The sequence below is a fragment of the Ovis aries genome, chromosome 13 (genome assembly GCF_016772045.2).
Source record: "Ovis aries strain OAR_USU_Benz2616 breed Rambouillet chromosome 13, ARS-UI_Ramb_v3.0, whole genome shotgun sequence".
Taxonomy (NCBI): Eukaryota; Metazoa; Chordata; class Mammalia; order Artiodactyla; family Bovidae; genus Ovis; species Ovis aries.
In genome coordinates, this window is record NC_056066.1 from 53,722,647 (window position 1) to 53,747,691 (window position 25,045).

Sequence of the window (25,045 nt, forward strand, 5' to 3'; positions counted from 1 at the left end):
TGCTCAAGAAGGGCTGCTTCCTCAAGGGTCCAAGAGCTGCCGAATGCTCTGGTTGTGCCTGCGTCTGAGACCCAGGCCTACAGCTTTGCAGGGAGCAGTACTGCTAACAGTGGTAACCACGGTCTGTGTCCCACTTACAGAGAGTAGCCTTGGCCCTGTGAGCCAGTATAGACCATGGCCTTGGCCCCTGGTGCACGCAGGACCTGACAGCCGGCGCGGCCGCTTCTTAGGATTTCTCTCCAGGGGCAAAGGTTCTCTAGTAGGCATCTTATTGAGGCACTGTTTGCAAGGGTAAAAAAAATAGAAACAACTTCCATGTTTGTTGAATAAATAGTGATGTAGCCACACACTTAAGAACCTACAGTTAAGAATCATACCGTGAAAATGTAGTTCACAGATATTATTGTGGCCTCCTGTGTGAAGGGACAGTGAATGGTGACTGTTCACGCCTCTCACTGCCTGGTCTCACCCACTTCCCTCCCGGTGCCGTCCCACCCACCCTGGCTCCCAGCCAGACGCATGTCGGAAGTCTGTAGATGTGAGAAAATGCCTTACTTCTTAGCATGGGCTTGGATGCTGAGAGAGGCCTGGTGGCCATGCCCAGGTTTGGTGGGGACGTGGAGCCCCTCTACGTGTACAGATATGGGCAGGCGGCAGGCCCAGGGGTGGCATGGATTCTGAGCTGTGATGACGTCCACACAGCCCATCTTGGGGCTGTGATGGCCTCCCCTGGTGAAGCTGTCGGCCTGTGCGTGGACAGGGGTCATCCTGGGCAGTGTGTCCCTGGTGTCTGACTCCATGGGGTGCGGGAGATGACAGAGGGAGAGTGCGGGTCCATGAGGTCAGCCAGGCTCCCGGCAGGCCCTGTGGACAGTCTCACTGACCATGTTCTGGGAAATAAAGGGATCTGGCCGCTTGATTATTTAGATGCCCTTTAAGATGTCTCAGGAGAAAACCTATGGCTTGATTTTTGTTATTGTTCAGTTGCTCAGTCGTGTCCGACTCTTTGCAACCCCATGGACTGCAGCACACCAGGCTTCCCTGTCCTTCACCATCTCCCGGAGCTTGTTCAAACTCACGTCCGTTGAATTGGCAGTGCCATCCAACCATCTCATTCTCTGTCGTCCTCTTCTCCTCCTGCCTTCAACCTTTCCCTGCTACTGCTGCTAAGTCGCTTTAGTCGTGTCCGCCTCTGTGCTACCCCATAGATGGCAGCCTACCAGGCTCCCCTGTCCCTGGGATTCTCCAGGCAAGAACACTGGAGTGGGTTGCCATTTCCTTCTCCAATGCATGAAAGTGAAAAGTGAAAGTGAAGGCACTCAGTCGTGAAGGCGCTCAGTCGTGTCGACTCTGTGCGACCCCATAGACGGCAGCCCACCAGGCTCCCCCGTGCATGGGATTTTCCAGGCAAGAGTACTGGAGTGGGGTGCCATTGCCTTCTGCAACCTTTCCCAGCATCAGGGTCTTTTCCAGTGAGTTGGCTCTTCACATCAGGTGGCCAAAGTACTGGAGCTTCGGCTTCAGCATCAGTCCTTCTAATGAGTATTCAGGATTGATTTCCTTCAGGATTGACTGGTTTGGTCTTCTTGCTGTCCAAGGAACTCTCAAGAGTCTTCTCCAACACTACAGTTTGAAAGCATCAGTTCTTCTGTGCTCGGCCTTCTTTATGGTCCATCTCTCACATCCATACATGACTACTTGAAAAACCATAGCTTTGACTATACAGACCTTTGTCAGCAAAGTAACAGTTTGCTTAAGAAGCAAAATAAAATGTCCTGCTCCCTGTTGCCTGGTGTGTTTCAGGGCCAGAGGTGCAAAGTGAATACCCACTTCCCTATGCTCATGGAGACATAGGCATGTCCAGGGCCTCTGGACTCAGTGTTGCCATTACTTCACTATCCCCTAGGCGTCATTTATGTGGCGATTCACCTGGGGCTGGGGCCTGAGAAGCAGAATGGATGGGTGGCTTGGGGCAGCCCTCATGGAGATGGCAGCAAGGGCTCTGATCCGTGTGATGTGCTAGGTGGCCTGGGGTTGGGGAAACTGGGCTGGACAGAGCTGTCCGGTCACATGTCCAGCAGCCTGGCTGGCTCTCTTGGGCGAGAGAGGCCAGCTTCAGTCACAGTAGTTTCCCCAGCTTCTCCTCGCCCTGCTAGCTGTGTCATGCTGTGGCCACTGGTTTCTTGTCTGCTTCCCTCTGGTGCCTCCAGGGGCAGCCATGACCATGACTGGGCCCTGCTGGGTGCAGGTATTTGGCAGGGTCTGACAAGGGGTCCTGCTGCTGCTGGTATTCATTCCACCTGCCTGCCTTTGGCTTGATGGTCAGGACCCTCGGTCTGTCCCTGGGTGCTGGTGCTGGGGTGCAGTGGGCGAGTGTTGTGGGTGGCCTGAGGGCCAGGGGACTGATTCCAGACACCTGAGACTGATGTCCATCCTGGGCTCCCCTCCTGGGAGGAAGTGCCACCAAGCACTTGGGAGGGCCTCCCAGCAACCCTGGTGAGCTCGCGTGACCGACCCAGGAGCCATGGGTCTGGGTACATGGTGCCCCTTGGCTCAGGGAGGTGACTGTGGTGTCTGTGACTGCCCAGCACAGGGGGTGTCACTCAGGATGAGCTGCCCTAGTGCCCAGTAGGCCTCACACAGCGGGACTATCCCCCACGAGCTGCCCAGAATGTGGCCCCAGCCTGGGGCCCACAGTGTCACTCCCTGAAGCGTGGGGAGGGGCAGTGGGGCCGGCTGGTCGCTGTGTGTTGGGGGCTGGAGGCCTCTCACTAGGCTGCGTCCACCAGGCAGCACCCATATACCCTGTTGCGGCCATGTGGAGGTGTGCACCGTGTGGAAATGAGCCTGTTGATGCCGCGCGTGTGGACTCTTGTGTTTCAGGGCTGATGTAGGAGGTACTGGCTGATCTGAGAAGCGCACTTTCTCAGAGCATGGGCACAGCCCCCTCTGGCCCGGGCCGGGCCCAGGTCTGGTGGGCGGGCTGGGCGGGGCTTGGGGCTGACCGGCAGCCGTCTGTCTTGTCTGTCTTGCAGTGAACGAGTTCACGGTCATCAGGAAGAAGTTCCGCTGCCCCTACTGCAGCTTCTCGGCCATGCACCAGTGCATCCTCAAGCGGCACATGCGCTCACACACTGGCGAGCGGCCCTACCCCTGCGAGATCTGCGGGAAGAAGTTCACTAGGCGGGAGCACATGAAGCGGCACACGCTGGTGAGCGGCGCTGGGGGCGGGGCCACGCCAGGGAGGCATGGGGTCATCACGGGGTCAGTGTGGGGTCAGCAGGGGTCGGTCCAGGGCACGCTTTGTCCAGGCAGGATGGGGATGTGGGGTGTCAGAGTGCCAAGGGAAGCCCTGAACTGGGGTCCACTCTGCGGTGGGAAAGACCAGGACAGCAGAGACCGCCACATCCCTCCTGACCGGCTCTGCCCCCAGCCCCAGATGCAGAAGGCAGATGGGCACATCGCCCCGGCCCCACCCCTCAGGTTTCCCCTGAGACCGCCAGTGCTCTAGCCCGGCTTCTGCAGGCACCTCCTTCCCTGCCAGGACCCTGACCCCGCCCGGGGCTCCTGCCACGCAGCCACTTCCTCCATGCCCCTCCCACTCCCGCCCTGCAGTCACCATGCGACCCTACGGCCCCTGGAAGGTCTAGCGGTCTGGCTTGTAGCTCAGGAGCAGGTGCTGTGTGGATGTATTTGCTTGGCCAGGAAGTGATAGAGAAGGTCATGCTTGAAACCGCGAGGCAGAGTCACCAAAAAGCAGGCGAGGAACCCTTGGGTGTGTGAGAAAACAGGGAGGTCAGGCGGCTGGGGGCAGGGGGGAGGAAAGAACGTTGGGTGGTGTGAGTGAAGGCACCTCAGGGCTGCATGGGCTGGCCAGCAGAGCAAGCCCCCAGGAGGCATAAAGGGGCCACATCTCTGCGGTGAGGGGCCCTGGTGCATCCTGGCACAGGGCTGACCGTCCAGGGAGGCCAAGGTGAGATCTCAGGCATGATGAAGTAAGCCAAGTGAGGGAGTGAGTCCAAGCCCACCGCCATAGCACCCGCATCCTTCCTTGCCCATCCATGCATCCATTCAGACAAGTGCCTGGCCATCTGGTGCTGGTGGACAGGCTCCCACAACTCCCCAGGAGCTGCCCCCACTGCCCAACCCTGTTGTGACCAGACTGAAGTCTTAGCTCTCTGATTGGGAGAGGGTTGCATAAGTCCTGGATTTAAAATGTAGCAAATTATAAGAAGCAGGAAGAGCCCCTGGACCTAATGATCTGAGGCTCTGTGCTGAAATCAGATTCTGTGAGGAGGCCCAGTTCCTCCTGACATCCATCTCAGGCCGCATCCGGCCTCCCGCCTGCCCATGCTAGCTGGCAGCAGTCCTTGGTCCTTGTGGTTGAGGTTTAGTGTAAGGGCACAGCAGGGCAGATCTTCAAGGTGGTCTCGGGGACCCCTGAGCTGAGAAGTCCAGGGCACTCGGCCAGGCACATGGACTGGTCCCTCCATAGGGCTGTCGGTCGGAGAATTCAGAAAGGCTTCACTGTTCCCCTCGGAGCCCCCAGCCCTGCCTGCCCTGTGGGTCGGCACTCAGCCCAGCTCTGGGCTGTCCTGACGGCTTCCCAGAAGTCAGGTGGTCGAGTCACCCCTGGTCACTGCTGTCCCGAGACTCCCATCAACCATACCCCCATGCCCCAGCCACCGGGGGCCACCAGAGTCCCATCTGTCCCCTTGTGGGGCAAAAGCTGGGTGTGGCGGAGGTGACTCCTCTGCCATTTTTGTTGGAAGGTGTGGGGAGCAGCACGACCTCCAGTGAGATCTGAGCCTGGGGCCAGTCCTGCTGGGGGACATGACCAGCCTGGTGCCCAGCACACCTCTGAATGGGAACAAGTTTTGGTGACACCTGCAACTCTGTATGTCCTGGCTTTGTGCCTCAACCCCTGGCCAGGGTTAGGGGTGTGAGCAGCCTAGCGGATTGAGCCTCCACCCCCTACCCAGACCTCACCCTCTGGGCCCCCCAGTCATCCCGTCTCCCCCTGCACTGACTGCCAGCCCCCCACAACTGACCACCATCCCCCCTCACTGACCTCTGTCCTCCCACACTGATTGTCATCCCCCGGCACTGACTGGCCCCCACACTGACAGCCGTGCCCCCGCAGGTGCACAGCAAGGACAAGAAGTACGTGTGCAAGCTGTGCAGCCGTGTGTTCATGTCGGCCGCCAGCGTGGGCATCAAGCATGGCTCGCGGCGCCATGGCGTGTGTGCCGACTGCGCAGGTGGCGGCAGGGCCGGGTCCCTGGATGGTGGCGGTGCAGAGGGCTCCCCCGAGCTGTTCGCGGGTGACGGGCCATACCTGGAGGACCCTGAGGACCCACGCGGTGAGGGCGAGGAGGAGCTGGGCGAGGACGAGGATGACGTGGGCCTAGCCCCCGAGGACGCGCTGCTGGGAGACAAGGAGGACGACGACTCGCCACGGGGGCCCCACAGCCCCACCGGGGGCGTGGACAAGGACTTTGCCTGGATTTCCTAGGCCAGGCAAGCAATGGGCTGCGGCCGCCATCACCTGTGTGTGCCCCAGGTCCCTTCCCCTGCTGCCCCCAACCCCTTGTGGACAGCAACCTGGGGCTCTGAGGCGGCCGCCGCCCCAGCTAGCAGGGCTGGGGACACGCAGGGTGGAGGCGCAGAGTGGGTTTGAGCCTTGAGAGAGCCCGCAGCATCTCCCCCAGCTGGGGCACGTGGCAGGCCTCAGGGGAGCCCAGGAGGCCGGCGGCCAGGAAGGGGCAGCACTGGCCAGGGCCTCCTCTGTGGCCCTGAGGCCCAGGTCTTGGGGCTGTTAGGAGAGTTCCATCGACCCCGGCCATCCAGGGCTGAGTACCCACCCCCCGCCCCGCCCCTTGTCAGCAGCAGAGGGACTGCTGGCGGCTTGAGGGCTGTGCCTGTGATGGCAGCCTGTGGGATCCAGGTTGGGCGTCCACAAAGGCCTGCGGCCCTCCCACCTCTGGGCTTTGGTGCTCAACACACAGCAGCTGCCGACCTCGGCCAGGGCGCCCAGGTGCTATCTCCCCACGGAGGCAGCCGGGTGGGCAGGCCCAGGTGCTCCCACTGCGGGCGCCTCCTCTTTCTCCGTGTGCACTTCTCTGAGGGCCGGGCTGGCCTGCCCCTCAGCCCCGCCGTCCTGCTGCGCCTAGGCCACTCCTGCTGACCCTCCCGGGCGGCTTGCCTTCCTTGCTGCTAACGCCGGAGGGTGTCCCTGACGCCCATGCTGCTCACGCCGCCCGCGGGGGCCACCCCACTCCCCAGGTGCTCTGGGCCCCAGTTCCGTGAGTCGCTAAGGGAACTGAGGCCGGCACGTGAAATGGTTTGTTTGGCATTATCTTCAGAGTTGTCTTTCCTTTGGCTTCTTCCCGAGCCTCACTGTCTTGTAAATGAACTCATCCACCCTTCTCTGTCTTTTCTGAGGGCCCGGGGTCCCACCTCGTGCCGTGAGGACGCTGCCCGCTGCCCGTCCTCATCAGGCTGCCGGTCCAGTGCCAGCCTGTCTTCCTTAAGGCTCATGACACATGCATTCTGTCCCCTGCACCTGCCTCTCTTGGGAGCCCCCGCAGGATGCCGAGTCAGGGCCCTGAGGTGCTGAGCTGGGGCTGGAGGAGAGCTGGACTGGGTTTTCTCTCTTCCCTTAGCCTGCATCGAATGGCTTCCCTGTGTTCCTGCCGGGTTCCCGCTCCTCTTTCTAGATGGAGAAAGGCAAATTCCACCAACCCCTCCCAGGTGGCTGCTGTAGGGGTGGCGGGGGCAGTCAGGGCTGGCTGCAGGCACCTGGATGGTGCTGTCTTTGAATCCCTGCCCAGGGGAGAAGTCACAGCTTCATGTTTTGCTTTGTTTTAAACACCATCAGCCATGTTTTTCTCAGAAGAGGACTGTGCTCCCATCCTCAGCTGTCGGCATCCTTGAGGGAAGGGCTGGCCAGCGGGGGCAGGAGCCCAGGGTGAGGGGGCTCCAGGGCCCGCGCCCCCTTCTGCCTTTCATAGTGGGGCCTGTCTGAGCCACTCAGCAGGGTTCCCCATTGTGTACCTTTCCCCCTCTTTCTAACCCCTTTTATAAACAAGACTTACTTTCTTATCAGATGCATTTGGAAACCAGACCTTTGCTACCAAGCATCTCTGGGTTTTGTACAGGGCCACCTCTGCGCCACTCTCAGGGCCTGCCCACTCCCGCTCTGGACCACCCTGGCTGACCCCTCCAGGGCCCTCGGTGCCACAGGGGCGTCTTCTCCCTCAAAACGATACTTCACTGGGAAATTCACCTCCCGCCCCTAAGCCCCCGTGTTAATTCTCGTATGAGCTGGATTTCAGAGATGGAGGCAAACATGAAGGGAAAGACATGTAATGACTTTTTTTTTTAATCGTGGTCTTTTTTCTTTTTCCAAAGCAATGTTTAAACTAATAAATATTTTTTTATGAAGTGGAAAGCGTGTAGATCACATCTCACATTTTTGTACCTTCCCATGTATGCGTCTGTGTTCGGTGTCTGCATCACCAACGTGGAAGGTGGGCCATCAGGCGGCTCGTTCTTTGGGGTAGGGGAGGGGAGGGGAACCAAGATTTTGTATCAAGCTCTGGATCCTGACGGGGTTGTATGTTTGGACTCTGGGTTTGGGAATAGTCACAACACTGCCAGGACTGGATAGGGACCTCGATTGAAAGGACACAGCTACTGCTTCCAACTTTGCACATCTTCCTTTTTAGAAAAGAGAACTCTTGAGAAAATGCAAAAACTGGAACTTTTTGCAATATTATATGAAAGATAATCTTATTTTCGCTCATTCTGTGACATGTGCAACTCTTAAGAAAGCCATACTTAATGGTGTTTTTATTTTTAGATCCTATATTGTGTTTTGTACCCGGCCCTTTTTAGAACTTGTAGTGAGGGCGCTGTGTGTGTGCTTTTCTTAAATATTTATTTTTTCAACATGCTTTCAACCTGTCAACAAAAACAAAGCAGACAAAAAAGGGCAGTGTTTGAAGATTGTTGATTTTTTTTCTGGGGATAATCTATATTATATCAACTTTATATTAACGACTATAAACCTGTGTTTGTATTGGAAATGTGTTTCACATTTGTGGGGGGTCTTTTGTAATCCGTCGGTGGAACATCAGGGCTGTTGCCTGTTTCCCTGGAGCCATCGATGCCAACAGCACCTCCTCCCTAGTGGTCTTGAGATTCCTTACCTGCTGGGTGTGCTCTGGGACCCCTGTGGGTCTCATCTCTGTGACGGGATTAGTTAGATATTCTTGCAAAGCGATCACTTTCAATAAATTGGGAAATTGCTGCTTGAGCCATCGCCTCGTGTGTGTTACAGACAGCATCCCCTCCTTCGGCCTTGCCCTGGGTAGAGGTAGCCAGAGGACGCCCCCCCGCCCCCACAGCCCTTTGTGGCCTGGCTACTGGCCTCCTCTCTGCCCATCTGCTAGCCCTGCCTGTGGCAGGGTCCCAGTGCCATGTCCCTTCCCTCCCAGGAGACAGACACAGCTTTTGGAAAAGTCCCGAGTCTTTAATTTTACTCCTCGCCTGGCTCAGCCCAGGCGTGAGACACCTGAGCAAACACGGCAGACGCGCGCCTGGGCCCTCAGTCAGGTGAAGTGCGGGCGGGGCGCCCCTCCCTGACACCCCTCAAAGTGCATCAAGGACGCCCTGTGTGGCCCTATCACACTCCTGACGAGGCCATGGCCGACTGGGGGCCGAGGGGACAGCGGTGAGGTTTGGCTTTAGTGCAAAAGGCCAAAGGCTGGTTTCTTCAGAGGCACTTCTGAGTGGTGGGGACCTCCCCTCTTAAAAAGACCCTGCAGCTTGGAGAGGCCCTGGGCAGGCTCAGTCCAGGAAACGCTGGCAGGCCTTCTTCCAGCGGCAGGCCGTGCACCACAGGTCCCGGTGGTCCATGCCGTACACTTTCCGGCACTTCTTGGCATCACCCCGGGGCTTCCTGGGGGAACACACAGATACATGGGGTGCTATCGGGGCTGGGCCCCTCCCTGCCTGGTGCCCACCCTGGCCCCTCTACACGCACGTACCTTGGGTTGGCACTGGGTTTGGCTGGCAGGGCTGGCACACAGGCCCTGACAGGGGTGGTCTGTGGCTCCAGGCGGACGGGTGCCAGGCAGCCCTGAGAGGAGGCACTGCTATGGCCTCGTGCTCCTTGGGAGCCGCCCGTGACCTCACCCACCTGGTGGGCATGGTCACTGGGGCACACCTGGGAGGGGGATGTGGTGCTCAGCACCGGGGGTAGGGGCAGGGCAGGCAGGCGCAGAAGGCTGGGCAGGGCTAGGGGCTCCGGTGGCTCCAAGCGGGGAAAGGCGGGTGGCACCAAGGCCGTGGGGGACCCTGGGGTCAGGCCGGACAGCCCATCGGTCAGTGAGTCCATGCCACTATCCAGCTCTGTGTAGTAGAAGTCCTCCTCGCCATCACTCTGCTCCAGTTCAGCCTGCCTCCTGCAGGGTCGGGGGAGCAACAGGGTATGGAGGTGGGGTTGAAGCAGAAGCCTGCCTGGCACCCCTGCCCCTCCCCCCTTCCAGCCCCCGCCGCACCCCAGGTGCACCAGGCGGATGTGTCTCTGCATCCCTGACGCGGAGCTCAGCACCTTCCCGCAGCGCTTCCACAGGCACTGGAACAGCCCCTGCAGCGAGCTCTGGGCAACAGGGGGCGGTCAGGCTGGGTGCCCCCCACGTCTACCCCACCCCAAGGGCCACACCGGCTCACCTTCCTCTTCCTCAGTGTGGACTCCCCGAACAGGAAGTGGGCTGCCTCAGGGGGCAGTGGCGGCGACGGTGTAGACGGAGAGGACTGATCACTGGCAGGGTCCCAGCTCCCGCCACTGCCCGGTGGCTGCACCGGGGCCTCCCTCCAGGGCTCCAGGCACGGTTCTGTGGACACACATGGGCTCCCGTGTCAGGATTTTGGGCCCTGGGCTATGCTGCAGGTGCTGCTGCCTACAAGTCCCTGAATGCAGAGCCTATGCCTGTTCACCTGTCCCCAGGTGAGCTTGAGGACAAAGAACCTCTTGAGGCAGCAGTGGCAGGGAGAAGGTAGCCAATACCGCCTGGTGACAGGGCTTTCCAGCACAGAGAAGGAAACATGGAAGAGTCTGGGGTGGGGAGATGCCTGGCCTGCCAGGTGGAGGCAGACAGGTCCCAGGGCTGCAGGGAGGGGCAATGGGTGTCTTGATGTCCATTTCAGGACTCAGGAGATGCACTTGGAAGATGGTATTCCAGCTGGAGTCTGCCTGCCCCACCAGGCTTGACAGCTCGTAGGATCCTGAGCCCCACAATCATCCCCAGCCCAAGACAGGTCTCTCAGCTCACCTGTGCTGAAGGTCACACCTGGGGCCCCCAGCAGGAGGGGGCTGGTGGACAGGCTTGTGAGGGCTGTGGCAGCCATGACTTCGTCCAGTCGGGCTTTTCCTGGGGGGGTTCTGGAGGAGATGGGGGTAGGGGGCGAGTGGGGCCCAAGAAGTACTCCAGGCCTGCCCCCTGGCCCAACACACGTGCAGGCCTGGGCACGTGTGTGCACCCGGCTCCCTCACTCCAGGAGCCGGCTGGGCAAGATGCCCAGCCCCACCCCCAGCTCGAGTTGCTAAGTTCCAAATCCCCAGGAACCACCAGGAACAGGCTTGGGCTGGGGTCTTCCTCCCAAAGCCTGACTTCTCTGCAGCCTGGCCTTTGTTCTACTGTGGCTTCTTCAGACCCTGGTGCTGGACAGGGGTCTGAGGCCCCAGACCGGTGCCGCCAGGCCTGGTCAGGCCTGGCCAGGCCCAGCCCTCCCCCCAATCACACATTAACCAGGGTTGTGCAACAGCAGCTGTGGGCCCAGAGCCAGGCCTGGGAGGGCGGGAGCAACCAGCAGCCAGCAGCAGCCAAGGGAGACTGGGCTATAAGAACAAGCGGGTCCTGGGGCCCCAGGGGGCCAGGCCAGAGCAGGCCCTTGCCTCCACGGCCAGACCAGGCGATCAGGCATTGGGGAGGGCTTCTCTGCGGACAGGGAGGGGGAGATGGTCATTTGGGCCCAGGATTCCTGGACAGTCAATTCCACGCTGTTCTCACTGTCTCTTCTGCACAGTCAGGGACATGCACCCCTCCACAGTCTGCGTTTTGAATCCCAGGGGTTTGGGGAGGGGGTGAAGAAAGCATGCTAATACATTGGTCATTTCTAATCAACTCCTCCAGGGCAGGGGAGCCAGGAGGTGGTGACAGAAACCCAGTTCAGGACGCTGACCTGCCCTCCATTGAGGCCCCCCTGCGGGGGTGAGGTCGAGAAGGCTCCTACCTGCGCCCATCCACTACCCCTGCACACAGGCGCACGTGTGCACACGGCCCTACTGGCCTGGCAATCGGGCCCTGTCTCACCTATGCGCTGGCACTGGGATGTGAGCTGACAGCGTCGGGGGCCCGGCCGCCCCCGCCCCTGGGGCTCCGAGGTCCGCGGCTCGCGGCTCCGGCTCCTGGGGCAGCGCGAACTCAACAGCAGGGCCCTGCGGACGCGGCCGGCTCAGAGCGGGGAGCGGCCAGGTCCCCACCCCCACCGCCACCGCCACCGCCACCGCCACCGCCACCGCCACCGCCACCCAGATCCACTGGTGCCCGCCCCCAAACCGGCTGCGGCCGGTGTGGCCCCGCCCCGGCCCCGCCTCCGGCCGTCGCGGCGGGAAGCACTCCGGGCACCAGCCCAGCCCCGTGGACCCACGGACACGCGCGGCAACGCGCCGCCCCCGCCCGCCCCACCCCGGGGCCCAAAGTTCGTGCAGCCCGACGCCATCTTCGCAGCGGGAACTTTGTCGGCGCCCCACGCCCGGTACCTGCGGCGGCGCGGGTACCGACACGGGCGCGGTCGCGGGGTCCCGGCCGGCGGTGCGGAGTGGGGGACGCCCGCAGCCCGAGCCAGACGCCGGAGGGCGCTCGGCCTCCATGGCCGGCCGGCCGGACACCGAGGCTGCAGCGGCTAGGGCGGACGCTCGGGACGCGGCCCCAGGCCGCGCCGGGCCGGGCTGGCCGGGGCGCCGACCCCCGCCCTGGATCGGCCGCCGCCCGCGCCGCGCCGCCCGGAGGCTGCCGACCGACCCCGCCCCCTCCCCGCGGCCCAAGGTCCCGCCCCCACCCCGAGCCCATTGGCCCGCCCTGCAGTCACGCCCAGTCCCAGGCCGGCTGCTCCCGCGCTGGCCGCCTCCCGCGCCGGTCTAGGAGGGGTCCGGGCTAGCACCGCCCGCCCGCCGGGCTCCCGCCACCGCGTCCGTGCGCCCGGGTCCCAGGGCTGGCCGGCTTCCTCGAGGGGAGCCTCTGCTCGTCTCTTTGGCGGGCCTCCCTGGAGCAGGTTATTCTTTAACGTACGACTGCCCACCTCCCCCTTCCCTTATGTAACTCCAGGGACTGTGGCGGAGCCTTCCCTGGCGATCAGCGGCCACCGTGCGGCCCAGCTCACTTCTCCGAGGAACTCCTCAGCCTGAGGACCGCCCCCCAGGGCTTGGTCCCCTTCCCACTAGCCCGACCAGAAGCAGCCCCAGCTGACCTGGCCCAAGTACCTGGCACACCCAGCGGAACCAACCCCCACCCCCAAGGCTCTCGGTGAGGAAGAGCAGGCTGAGGTATAGGGATCTGGGGCTTTATTGAGACCCTGCCCTGCAGAGGACATGGCAGCCAGGATCCGGGGGACCCCACATGCTGGCAGCGCTGCTGTCTGGAATTTGTGTTGTCAGTTGCGTGTGGGGGAAAGGAGGGTTCGCAGCCCACTCTGGAGGAAGGATCATCTGTAATTGGGTGTTCAGGGTAGGGAGGCGATGAAGACCCCTCCCCAGGCTTAGACAGGAAGCAAAGTGTCTCTGTGCTCTGCACACGTCCTTTCCTGATAGGAGCTGGAGCTCGGATGTTCCAGAGGTGCTCCCATCTCCTGGATGCTCTCATACACGTTTTCTAGGAGGCTCTTGTCCATAGCCAGGCCCCCAAGAGGGAGGACCTCGTAGGCTGGGTCACTCCCCAGAGCCAAAATTGCTCCCCCACCTTTGGGGTCTGGCTGGTCTGTGGCAGGTCCTGGGTCCCTCCTTTTAGGTTTGTTGACCCTGGAATACAGGATGTCCACCTGGAGAAAGGAAGCCAGCCCAGGGAGGAGTCAGTGCCATCCACTCAGTGAAGGATCTGCCCAGTCCCACCCACCCTATCTGACATCCTTTGGGTTACCTGAGTGGGTGGGGTTGCCTCGACCTTCCCCTGCCCCAGGCCTTGGGGGCCCTGATCTGTTCCCCTGAACTTCTGGACACAAGCATACTCAGCTACCACAGGTCTGGCCTCAGGCCCAGGCCTGGCATAGCTGCTGGTCAGCCGTGCCCCTGCCCACACCCCAGAGCTAACTGCCAGCCTGGCCCTGGGGATTGTTGCCAGCCCCACGTTGGAATAGGTGGCCTCTGGGCCAGTGGAGGGCGCAGCCAGGGGCAGCTCCTGGTGTGAGAAGGGTGCCGGGGGCCTGGTCATGCCTCTGGATGCCTCCAGCCACTGTGGACATAGGAGATCCATGCTGGCAGGCCGTGGGGCTGTGGGTGGAGAGAGGGCAGAGGTTACTGGGGGTCTGGGGATGCCTGCCCACCTCCAGGCCCCAGCTCTCCCACCAGCTCACCTCTGCTACAGGGCCGGCTGCGGTGCAGTTCATGCAGCCTGGTGTCTGACTTGCTGAGGGAGCAGTGGTGGGGTCGTCTTAGCAGTGACTGGGGGCAAGGAAGGCTGGTCAGCCTCCAGATGGCCCCACCCTGGCCCCAGGAACAGTCTGGCCCCAGGGACACTCTGGCACTCACCACTTCTGCTGGCATTGCACTGCCCTGCAGCCTGGACAGCTGCCTCCGTGACTGCTTCCTGGGTGCCAGAGGATCATCAGCCCAGGGAGGCAGAGACATGGGTCAGAGATGACAGCCTCCGGTCCAAGGCCCATCAGGAAGTATGTGTACAGAGCCATGCTGGGCCTGCCTGAGTCCCGCCCCCTCTGGCTGGAGAGCTGAGCCAGGCCCCACCCAGGCCAGGCAGGGATGGACATACCTGTTGCAGGCTGTGCACAACACCCACAGCCAGAGGAGCAGCGTGAGGCACCCTAGGACCCAGAGAGCAGGAGGGACTGAGGACCCCTGTAGCCTCATCCTGTGAAGATGTGGACGAGCCTGCAAGCTGAAGACTGGTGCTGGAGGCTGAGGGACTGGGAACCCACCTGATAGCCCCACTTCTGTGTCTCATGCTGCCAGGAGGTCCCTTTCCCGCTGTGCGCTGACTCAGCACACAGGAAACCCCCGTCTCGGTAGCTCCTCCCTCCTACGGAGGCCGAGGGGGCATGCCTTGGCGCCCACCTTCCCATCTCTGCCTGGGGGGTGCTGGTGTGAGGTGTGCTTTGCCTGGCCCCCACAAGGACCTGAGCTGGCAAGGATGATCCAACTGATGGCTAAGCATGGGGCCTGACCAAGGCCCTACTGTGGTCACAGGCTGAACCTGAGACCCAAGTCACACCCCAGGAAGGCAAGCCAGAGGCCACAGACTCACCTACAGCCACGTCCTGCCCAGGAATGGCTCCTATCCAGATGGTGCCTCCTGGCCGTCAACTAGACTGGCCCCCCAGGGGCTGGGAAGCTGGGGGGTCAAGCAGGCTGGAGGGGCTACTCTGAACATGGACTCCCCTTCTCCCCCGGGCTCACCATCCCTCCCCTCCCACTGCTGCTGCCATTGGATGTCCACTTCCTGGAGTCTTGGCAGAGCTGCTCGGGGGCAGAGCGGAGCAAGTGTCCAGTCGCACAGAGCTACGGGGTGGGGAGTCTCTGGAGGTGAGGGCCAGTCTGCCCAGGCCCAGCAAGTGGGCTTTCCTCAACAGAGGGCCCAAGTCCCAATGCCCTGACCTAGTAGGGCCCAGTCCTCCCAGACACCAGCGGTCAGCTGTCCTAGGAAGGCACTAAGGAGCTTGGAGCCCCGGCAGGCTGGAAGCGAGTGGGAACTCACCAAGGCCAGGACGTGGTGTGGGTCCTCCGTCTGGAGGCCAGAGTAGCACTCACCGAGACCGGGGTGTAGTGCAGCTCCACCGTCTGGGGTGGCAGGCAGCTTGGGCACCTTGAAGCACAGTGCCTTTGTCGCCTGCAGCCCAGCTCCCCACTTCACTTCCTGTGTGCCTCATCTCATCTCCCCGCCACGGCAGCCACCCCCACCTGCTGTGGCCCCGCCTGGGGTCTAGACGGTACTTGGTGGGATGAGTTGGCACTGCCTCCACCCATGAAGTGGCAGGTGCGCGGGTGAGGAGACATGCATAACACCCCCAGCTCACTGGGTCCTCCTGCCCCCTTAACAGTGCTACCCCAGGCCCAGCATGGTCAAGGTCTCCTCCCACCACTGCAGCACCAGCTCCACTCATTTGTGGGTGTCAGGCACTGTGGGGGGGGGGGCATCTGAGGCTGTGACCCACATCTGGGAGAGCAGCAAGGAGGCTCCTGGCTCTGGGTTTGGGCAGGGGCAGCAGGCTCACTCAGGACCCCTCCAGCCCAGCCCTGTGACCTGGCGCAAAGACCCCTACTCCCCAAGGACCCCACAGCCAGTCAAGCCTCCAATGAAATCAGACACTGTGACAAAGTCACTTTAATGTCTTTGCTCACGAGACGCCCCAGGACACTGGCAGGTGGACTCAGTGGGCAGGGAAGCATCAGGAAGGGGCCCCTGCAGCCTGTTTCTGCTCAGCAGTGTCCACGTGCTGGAGGCCAGCAAGAAGGCCCTTTGTGGGGTGTAGCCACAGAGCAGGCTGGCCCTTCTGGTGGCATCCCTGCTGTCTGCCCGAGGGCAGCAGGAGCCGAGGCCCTTCAGTTCCATCCACAACACGTGCAGGGCTCTAGAACTCAGTCATCTTCTTGTGAGTGTCGGCCTTCCTCTGTTCCCGCTGCAAGCCTGCCTCCTGGGCCCGGAGCTGCCCCAGCTGCCGCTGGGCCCCTGCCAGCTTCTCCTGCAGCTGGGTCGTTGTCACACTGTGCCTGGAGAGGGGCCCACATTCAGCACTGCCGTCCGCCTCCAGCCCCTCCTCAGACCCGGCCCGCCGCCCCCAAACTCTCTCAGGGGAAGCTGGGCAGGGGTGAGGTGCCTGGGGCAGGGCCACACATACCGGCCAGCGTTGCGGGCAAGGGCCTCCTGGATGCCCCGGATGGCTCGCTGGGTCTGCTCAATCTTCTCCTCGGTCTGGAGGAGCCGCAGGCTCAGGGCCCGTTTGGTACTCCTGCTGGCATGGTATACCTCCTTGCCACTCCTCCCGGGGGGTGCCGCCCCCACCTCTGGGGCCCCTGGAGCCCCGCCTTTCAGCTTCTCGTTCAGGAAGTCAAACACACTGCGAGGAGGTGGGCGGCCCCCAGGTCCACTCCCTCTGCTCCGGCACTTTGGGGGCTTGCTGACACCAGCCTGGCCAGCCCGGGTTCTCTTCTGCAGGATTTCTGCACACTGGTCTAGTGACTTCCCACGTGGCAGCACCACAGCATGGACGGGCTCCACCCGGCCGTCTGCACGACGGCCCAGACCTAGGGGAACACCAGGCTGGCATTGCCACTGGACCCCTGGGCCATGATGTGGAGTCCCTCCTGTCCCCAGGCAGCACAAGTGCACTCACCCTTGCCAAACTCATAGCCCATCTTGGCGAGGAGTCTGGAGCCAATGCCCCGCGTGTGTACCTCCCAGCCGGCAAAAGCGGAGCTGCAGGTCCCGGGGTTGGCAGCACCAGGTTCCACCACTGCAGGTATCAGAGGGCAGTGGCTTAACCCAGCTAGATGCAGAGGATCCTGGGCTCCAGCCAAGGCTAACCCAAGAGCTCAGCTCTGCACAACCAGCCCCCAGCATCCCCAGCACCCTGCCCAGGGCATGTGGCACAAGCAGAAGGCAGAGCCTAGCCATTTCCACGACCTGGTCACAGGATGGCACCCTTCCACACTCCCTGTTCCCTTGTGGAGAGCAGTCCTCCCCTCCATCAGTATGGACAATGCGGCTAACAGACCCCATGTGGGCACCCCCACCCCTGGGGGGAGGCTAGACACTGACAGCCGATCCTTCATCCAGCTAACAGGTCCCCGTGCCCTGCAGGAAGCTGTTCCTTCCTGTGCATCCCATCCCCTCCCGCGGCTTGCGTGGGACTATGGTTTCTGCGTCTGTGGGTCTCTGGACGTGCCCCAGGTCCATCACACACCCTCGTCTCCCCGGGAGTGTGTCCTTGTACTGACCACAGTGTGGGCCCTGCCAGCCGGGAGCCTCTTGGGGGTGGCAGCAGCCATACCTCGAGCATAGCTGGGGTCGTCTGCATCGCTGCCGTCTGAGTCAGAGGACCCTGCAGGATCTGTGCGCAGTGGGGGCAGGATGCTGTCCCCTTCTACCACAGCCTCTTTCAACAGCAGAGAGTCAAACTTGACTGTGTAGTAGCCGCTGTCTACATCTGGAGGGGCACAGAGGCAGCAGGGCAGCACACGGAAGTAGCCGCTCTGGAAGGTGGGAGCAGGGTGGGGCCAAAACCAAGGGGGCCTTGCTCTTCTCATGTGTGGGGTGGGACCCCAACACCCACCCAGAGGAGGAGTCACGCAGGACTAACACATGTGACACATGAAGAGGGCTTCCTGGGAAGGGCCTGTCAGGGAGGCCCCGGGGCAGCCTCACCAGTGATCCGTGCTGGGTACCACAGACCATCCTGCCGCTTGGCCAGACACGCAGAGCCAGCCTGCAGGGAGCTCAGGTCCGGGTCCTGGAAGGGGCGCAGCTCATCCACTGAGACTACCTGCCCGTGCGAGAACCTGCAGAGAGGGCCGCATAACTCAGGTATGGCCACCAGGGTCCCACAAGCCCAAATAATCCAGTCTACCTGCCTGGACACCGTCCAATGGAGATATGAATGGAGAGAGGGACACATAGGTCCACACAGACATCCACAGACACGCATATAATACACAATTATGCGCATCTACACCGAACACATGTATACACACGCAACATCCACACACACATGTACACATCCACACATATACACTCAACATGTACACACACACATCACACGCACACACACCTACACACATATACATGTATTCACATGCAATATACTCATGCACATATGTACACACACCCAGATGTATACACTGAACATGTGTATAAATGTGTATGCACACCCATACCTATACACGCATACATATATACACAGGCACACGTATAAGTGCACTCATGCACACATGTATGTACACACATGCATGGACACAGAGGCACAGACATCCACACATGCACCATACACAGGCATACACACACTGACTACACACAAGCACACAGATACGTGTATGCACATGTGCGTACACATGCACACGTATGGACACACACACTGTGCTTGTGCTCTCTCAGATGGACCTGGGTGCCCCAAGGACTAGAGGCTTCTGGTTACTCTCCAGCCTCCTGGGCTAGAGTCACCCACACACAGGCACACATGTGGCTGGGAGACACACTTGCGACAACAGTTCCCTGGCACCTCTCCGCTGGACACAACAGGTCATCAAGACAGGGGGTCTGCTTGCGTCACTCGCAGGACTGAGGCCTCCCCAGCCAACTAGGAGGACCTGGTTGTAATGGTGCTGCCTTGTCTTTGTCACTGAAACAGTGACACCAAAACGAAAACCAGGAGAGAGGAGGTGGGACAGGAAGTGTGGGAACAGAGGGCTGCAACTTTGAACTTGGCCAAATAAAGACATGAAGCCACCAGGCACACATCTCTTGCAGTGCCCCCATTTCAGGGAGGAAGCGTTCTAACCCACAAAAGCAAGCAAAGATAGGCCCTGGCTCCGACACACAGCCAGCCTCGTGTGAAGAGACCGTGGGGAGACTGTGGGGAGAAAGGAGAGGCGAGAAGGCATTTCAGCCACCTTCCTGGGTGGAGTTCTGGGAGGTTCCTTCTCACCCCTGCCCGTCCTCGGGCACCCAGGGTACTGCCACTGACCAGTGGCACCAGCAGATGCAAGACCAGTCCATGTGTCTTTTGGCGGGCACAGTGGTTGAAAAGTCCTGTTCAACCGAGGAAAGAGACCCAGACCCAAGGGGAATTTGGCCAAACTCCTCCTCAACACACCCAGACACCGCCAATAAACCTCCCTGCAAGAATCTTCAGTACTCTTAGAAACCTTAAATTTGGTTGTCCTCCTTAAGCCAGCAAGTGCGTCTATGAAATGACCCTAGAAAAGTATGGTGGACTTTGCATATGGTGGACATATGCAAAGATTGAGCCAGAAGGGTATGAACCAAACATCTAAGACTCAGAAATAACCGAAGTTCCCAATCGTGGGAGTAGTTAACGGCATGTGCATGAAATCAACGTCAACTAAGAGCACAGGCAGCCTGACCAATGGAATGAAGGGGACCCAGGAAAAGCCTCTCACAGGACAAAACCCACGCAGGACAGAGGTGTTACTAAAGAGGCAGGAAAAGACAGACTACAATTTTCATAAGGAAAAAATTTAAAATGTTTCCCAAACTCAAACCCCCCGCAACACCCCTACTTAATCATCTACCTCACAACATTTATGAATAGTGCTTATGATTTATGAGTAATTATAATTATTTGTGAATAATTATAATTATTTATGAATAACACCATCTAGAATAATAAGTAAACACATGAACAAGAAAACAAGCATTTAGAATAAGTACACATCATAACTGTGGTTTATCCCAGGAATGCAAGGGTGGTTCAACAGGTGAAAGCCATTCAATGAAACGGCACATCAACAGAACACAAGCATATCAACTGATACAGAAAAGACACCTGGAAAAAACCCAACGACCTCGCTTGTTAAAAACACTCAACCTGATAAACAGCATCTACGGAAAATCCACAGTTCAGATCACACTCAAGGAGGGGAGGAGGGGTACTTTCCCCTAAGATCAGGAACCAGACAGGAAGTGCTCCTGCCACTTGCATTCAGTACAGTACTGGAAGTTCTAGGCGGGGCAGTTAAACAAGAAAAAGAAATAAAAGCAGCCGAATTGAAGAGAATAGGCAAAAGCATCTCTGTTTGTCAATGACGTAATTGTATATACGTGCTGTGCTCAGTCGTGTCTGATTCTTTGTGCCCCCAAGGACTGCAGACTGCCATGCTCCTCTGTCTATGGCATTTCCCAGGCAAGAATACTGGAGTGGGTTACCATTTCCTCCTCAAGGGGATCTTCCCAATGCAGAGATCGAACTCGCATCTCCTGTGGCTCCTGCATTGGCAAGTAGATTCTATACCACTGAGCCACCTGGGAAGCCCCAGGAAATTGGATACCCACATGCAAACCAATGAAGTTGGATACTTACATCATACCATTAGAGCAGGTAATTTACAAGGGAAAAAAGAACTTTTTAACAATTTATGTCAAAATTGAGTAAGTTATATCAAATATTCAAGGAAAGCAACATGAACCAAGAATCATATACATGTTCATCAAAACTGCTGAATTGTGTCTTCATGAAAGACACAACCAGAGCCTAACAGACATGCTGCTGCTAAGTTGCTTCAGTCGTGTCCGACTCTGTGTGACCCCACAGACGGCAGCCCACCAGGCTCCCCCATCCCTGGGATTCTCCAGGCAAGAGCACTAGAGTGGATTGCCATTTCCTTCTCCAATGCATGAAAGTGAAAAGTGAAAGTGAAGTCGCTCAGTCGTGTCCAACTCTTAGCAACTCCATGGACTGCAGCCCACCAGGCTCCTCCATCCATGGGATTTTACAGGGAAGAGCACTGGAGTGGGGTGCCATTGCCTTCTCTGAACAGACATGCTAGGTCTCTACAAATGTTATTCCTGTGAGCCCTTCCTAAAGAACCTACCAGAAAATGAGTCTCAGACTACCAACACGACTAAGAAGACCCTGACAGACGGGCAGATGGGAGCAGGAAACACTAAGTTCCTTCCAGAACTAGCGCTGAGAGTGAAGGGAGACAATGGGCTGCGACAGCCATGAGAGCCAGCTGTGCAGGTCTAGTGCAGTCAGATGGCAGGGAGAGTGGGAGGTGCGCGTCAGAACACTCTGAACAGTCTTCAGTCGTCATGACTAAAGACTGAATGCTGTTCTGACAGCGTCCTGTGTATGCAGAATGGGATAAAACAACTTAATTACGGGATGTTGGTCCTTGAAAACCAGAATCCTGAGGGAGAGAAGGATATACAGATGCAATCCAGAAAAGATTAAGAAATCAGTATGAACTCACTAGGCACTCGTCCTTGAACATACAGATGCACTAACACAGACATCAGCGTGTGTCCACCTGCACTTCTAGCTCTGTCTGCTGAAGAGACCTAGCATTGAGCCCCCTGCAGCGAAGTGCATCCCAGGGCCTCCCTATGAGCCTTGAAATAGCATCTGCCACTAAAAGAAACCAGGGTTTCTCAGAGACTTGGCTGCTTTCAGGTCTGTGGCAGGAAGAGCACAGGTGAGGGTGGGGAATCCTGATTTCCGGGACCGTGTCAAGAGGGCGAGGAGCCAACATGAAAAGGCTCCACCTGGCAAGGGTGGGACAGCTTGAGTTTCAGTAAAAATCAGCATTTCAGTGGACTGAAATTCATCAAATGCATTTAAGTCCATCAGTCCACAAGGATATTAAATATTTTTTAAAATGAATTTATCACCTCAGGATCAAAGAGAACCAATTTGTTATCTTGGAAACCAAGCAAACAAAAGAGAAACATCAGGCATTATCCTGCCTTTTCTATACAATCTGTCCTACTACCTAGCCGGCTTCTACAGGAGGAGAGGTGACTCTGAAACACCCTAGCTGGTAAATGAGCTGGTGGAGCTGAAAGCTCCCTGTTGCAATACACACCATACCAGTAGATCCAGGCACTGAGCATCACGTGCTGCAAGAGGCAGCAGAGCACTGAGTTGTGCCCAGGTGGGGCCCCGAGAGTGAGCAGGTCCCAGGATCCAGCTGCCAGCCTTCTGGTCACTGCAAGAATGTGCTGGGCTGCACCAGGGCGGTGGGGGATGGTCAGCGTTAGAGGGTCTGCCCCTTCAACAGTGAAACTGGGAGGCCAGGAAAGGCAGGGGTGGGGGTACACAGTCAGATTCAGACAGCAGCCTTTAGACGTGAGCAAGATTAAACTGCAACATTTATACCTTAGCCATATCTCAGTGATATGCCACAAGGAACACAAGGAGGCGATTATCATAAAGGTCGGGGTGGCGATTCTTTTTGGAAGAGGGAGAAGGCTGTGTTTGGGCTGAGGCACAGAGGACCCCAGAGTAACCGGCAGCTTTGTAGTTTTCAGCTGAGTACTTGAGTGTTACAGTGATCCCTTGTGCTGTCTTTACTTTCTGGATTTGACCTTTCTCACAACAAGATAAAAATTTTAAGTCCACTGTGTCCTTATTCCATGTTAGGTACTGTTTTTTTATGCATATTAATGCATTCCAGCCTCTCAACAACTGCAAAAGACATGCTCCTCTCCTTTTTATGGAAAAGGATACTGAAACACAGAGCGATAAAGTTAGAACAACGTATGAAAAAATATGCAATCTTCCTAATAATCGAGGAAATACAAGTTCAATCAAGACCACCTCTTCACTTCAGTAGGTACGAATCCCCAAGTTAGAGAACGTGACCAAGAGTGACTAGGGTGACCACGACAGAGCAGACCAGGGGCTTAGAAGCAGACAGCGCGCAAGGAAAGAAAATGCTCATGCCATCCACACTGGGGACATTCCCAACAGAGACAAAAGATGTGTACTAGGATTTTCAGTGTGTTCTTTTTAGTAAATAAAAACTGGTAAACACCAGGAGACAAAATAAACTGTGGCATATGAATGAGGAAAAATAATAGTAGTTAAAATGCACAAAACAGTCCTATAAATATCTATGTAAACTTCTCTCCCAGACACGCTCAGTGAGAAGAGCAAGTTGCAAAACAAAGCAGGCTGTACAACATAGTTTAATTAGAAAATAAAGCACAAGAATATTCTGTTCACAGACACACGTGCCTGTAAAGGATTCACACGCTAGAGAGATGCTCATCATAGTTGTGGCAAGCCTCCCAGGAGGGGAGGATAGAAAGCAGGTCCCAGGGTGCTTCAACACTACTTTATCTTTACAATAAAATTTTAAATAAGTAAATTTTTAAACTAAAAATCCAAAGTAAAAGCAACAAAATAACTGTTACACCTGGGTGGTGGTGGGGTGGGTGGGCTGCATGGGTCAGGCCTGAAGCTGACAGCAGGCAGCAGCATTTCAGAGCCGGACTGCCCCTCGGGGGTCCAGCAACCACAGCAGCTGTAGGGCCTACCTGGCAGGCTTGCTGCCAGGTGAGTGAATACACGTGAAACCCCTGGAACAGTGCTGCCCAGAGGAAGCAGCACATGAATACGTCAGTTCTCATCCCCACATGGACGTGGCACAGGGACGGGGAGGAACCCTCCAGAGGGACCATGGCAGGAAGGATGGAGGGCTCCCTGCTCTGATCCTTAACTCTCTGCTGGGGGACAAGGCAGCACCCACCCTGTGGAAGCTCAAGGAGGCTTATGACTGATTCATGCACTTTCCTGTATGTACACTACACTTTTCACAAAACTCATGAGGAAAAAGGAAAAAAAGGGGAACCGCACCAAATAAGACTCTGGGCCCAGCAAAAATCTGTAAAGAAATAAGATAACCAAACAACTGAAGATATTGAATAGTTACCCTGGACTACTGATTAAAGAAGAAAATCATCTACTAGAAATCTCAGGAAATATTCCTTGGAAAGGAAAAAGAAGCAAAATTAAACATAATGTACATAAGGAAAACACAACATCATTACATTCGTGATTAAATACGAACAAGGTCTTGCTGTTAAGTTGGTGAGGTGTGAGAGTGACACGGAGGTAATTTTTAACTTAACATCCTTGTCACTTAGGTTAAGCCGGCATCCTGAAGTACTTACAGGCAAAATGCCCAGTAAGTCCTACAACCTGCTTTAAAATACTCCAGGGGCAGGAACAGAGAATACAAGAGCAGCAAAACATTGACCTACCATGACATGTGAGCAGTCTCTATGCTACTCTCCCTAGTTACCTGGGTGTTTGACCACTTCTCTAATAAAATATCTAAAATATAAGTAAATTTTAGAAGTTTCACTTTGAAGCATAGGACAGGTCACGGAAAGGCGGCGGGGGGGGGGGGGGGGGAGGGCTCCATTCTTTTCAACATAAACCCTTCTGTACTCCTGACATACCTGGGGAAAAGTCAAGAAGACCCCCTAATGAAGGATACTGCTAGAAGAACCCCCTGCCTCTATAAAGTTCTCTTCTTCTCAGCATTTTGCTCGGCCAAGAAAAACAAAACTGCAAAGAACTGCAAAGGTTCTGTCCGCAAGTCCCCGCGGCCCTCTCCCCCCCCCCCCCCCCCCCCCCCCCCCGCCCCCTGCTAGTGGCCTAGAGAACTCAAGCCTTACCTGCAGTTTTCCTGGAAGCGGCACTTCCCCTCCAGGAAGAACGGGCAGGGCTTCAGGGACTTGTGAGTGGGGTAGAGATAGAGTACGCGCACGCCCGGGGAGCCGTCGTCCGCCTCCTCGGTGCCCACTACCATGGCGTTGTGATACTCCAGGGTGCCCCAGGCACTGTAGTAGGGGGCGTTCACCTTTCTTCCACTCAGTGCTGCCCCGCCCTCCTCGTCCTCCCCGTCGTCCTCCTCCTGCCCAGGCTCCGTGGGTCCTGGCCCAGTCTCTCTCGAAGGAACAGTCTCCAGTTCTGCCCCGGGGGCTACTGGCACCTCCGCCGTCTCCACGATGGCATTTTGGAAAGCCAAAGGCTCAGCATCCTCCTGGACTGGGCGCTCTCCATCCAGCGCCGCCAGCAGCTTGCTCTTCCTGATAGACACCAGGCTGGCCTCAGTGAGCTCGATCAGCTCCTTCAGGTCTCCCTGCAGCTGGCGCAGGTCGGCCAGTTCCGAGGGATCCAGGCCAGCGCCCAGGGCCAGCTCCACCTGCTGCAGCTGCGCGTCGTAGGTCCGGAGGGCGGTCTGCAGGCTCTCCTCGTCCATCCTGGCGGGAGGGGCCGATTTCCC

At 57.9% G+C, this 25,045-nt stretch overlaps 4 protein-coding genes across 4 annotated transcripts in view; 1 reads left to right on the top strand and 3 right to left on the bottom strand.

Moving 5' to 3' along the window:
- Positions 1-8,320, top strand: part of ZBTB46 (zinc finger and BTB domain containing 46) — a 50,559-nt gene extending 42,239 nt beyond the window's left edge. The window contains exons 4-5 of the mRNA XM_027976934.2: positions 3,036-3,211; positions 5,144-8,320. Coding sequence (XP_027832735.1) covers positions 3,036-3,211; positions 5,144-5,515 — 548 coding nt within the window. The 3' untranslated portion in view covers positions 5,516-8,320. The remainder of the gene's footprint in view (positions 1-3,035; positions 3,212-5,143) is intronic.
- A 195-nt stretch (positions 8,321-8,515) lies between these two features.
- Positions 8,516-12,095, bottom strand: SLC2A4RG (SLC2A4 regulator). Its single transcript, XM_027976935.2, has 7 exons — positions 11,831-12,095; positions 11,382-11,506; positions 10,341-10,450; positions 9,739-9,902; positions 9,567-9,667; positions 9,054-9,470; positions 8,516-8,965 (listed from the first exon to the last, which is right to left on the bottom strand). The coding sequence occupies exons 1-7, from the start codon at positions 11,939-11,941 to the stop codon at positions 8,854-8,856; spliced, it is 1,140 nt and encodes a 379-aa protein (XP_027832736.1). The 5' UTR covers positions 11,942-12,095; the 3' UTR covers positions 8,516-8,853.
- Positions 12,096-12,614: 519 nt separating this feature from the next.
- On the bottom strand, positions 12,615-15,111 carry LIME1 (Lck interacting transmembrane adaptor 1). The gene is made up of 6 exons (XM_042229870.1): positions 15,044-15,111; positions 14,049-14,100; positions 13,811-13,868; positions 13,636-13,723; positions 13,203-13,552; positions 12,615-13,104 (listed from the first exon to the last, which is right to left on the bottom strand). Exons 3-6 carry the CDS (start codon positions 13,823-13,825, stop codon positions 12,826-12,828), a joined length of 732 nt encoding a protein of 243 aa, XP_042085804.1. The 5' UTR covers positions 13,826-13,868; positions 14,049-14,100; positions 15,044-15,111; the 3' UTR covers positions 12,615-12,825.
- A 753-nt stretch (positions 15,112-15,864) lies between these two features.
- Positions 15,865-25,021, bottom strand: ZGPAT (zinc finger CCCH-type and G-patch domain containing). Its single transcript, NM_001161734.1, has 6 exons — positions 24,435-25,021; positions 17,658-17,791; positions 17,284-17,439; positions 16,627-16,746; positions 16,132-16,537; positions 15,865-16,003 (listed from the first exon to the last, which is right to left on the bottom strand). Exons 1-6 carry the CDS (start codon positions 25,019-25,021, stop codon positions 15,865-15,867), a joined length of 1,542 nt encoding a protein of 513 aa, NP_001155206.1.
- Between the last annotated feature and the right edge of the window lie 24 nt (positions 25,022-25,045).

Excerpts from the sequence above, each read along its gene's own strand:
- SLC2A4RG (XM_027976935.2), bottom strand. The coding sequence starts at position 11,941 with ATGGAGGCCGAGCGCCCTCCGGCGTCTGGCTCGGGCTGCGGGCGTCCC. Across the intron at positions 11,507-11,830 it reads CGGTACCCGCGCCGCCGCAG|GGCCCTGCTGTTGAGTTCGC; the intron begins GTACCGGGCGTG and ends CCGCGTCCGCAG. Across the intron at positions 8,966-9,053 it reads AAACCCAGTGCCAACCCAAG|GAAGCCCCGGGGTGATGCCA; the intron begins GTACGTGCGTGT and ends GTGTTCCCCCAG.
- LIME1 (XM_042229870.1), bottom strand. Across the intron at positions 13,553-13,635 it reads CAGCCGGCCCTGTAGCAGAG|CCCCACGGCCTGCCAGCATG; the intron begins GTGAGCTGGTGG and ends CTCCACCCACAG. Across the intron at positions 13,105-13,202 it reads AGGCAACCCCACCCACTCAG|GTGGACATCCTGTATTCCAG; the intron begins GTAACCCAAAGG and ends TCCTTTCTCCAG.
- ZGPAT (NM_001161734.1), bottom strand. The coding sequence starts at position 25,021 with ATGGACGAGGAGAGCCTGCAGACCGCCCTCCGGACCTACGACGCGCAG. Across the intron at positions 17,440-17,657 it reads GTACCCAGCACGGATCACTG|ATGTAGACAGCGGCTACTAC; the intron begins GTGAGGCTGCCC and ends GTGCCCCTCCAG. Across the intron at positions 16,004-16,131 it reads CTTGCCCGCAACGCTGGCCG|GCACAGTGTGACAACGACCC; the intron begins GTATGTGTGGCC and ends GCCCCTCTCCAG.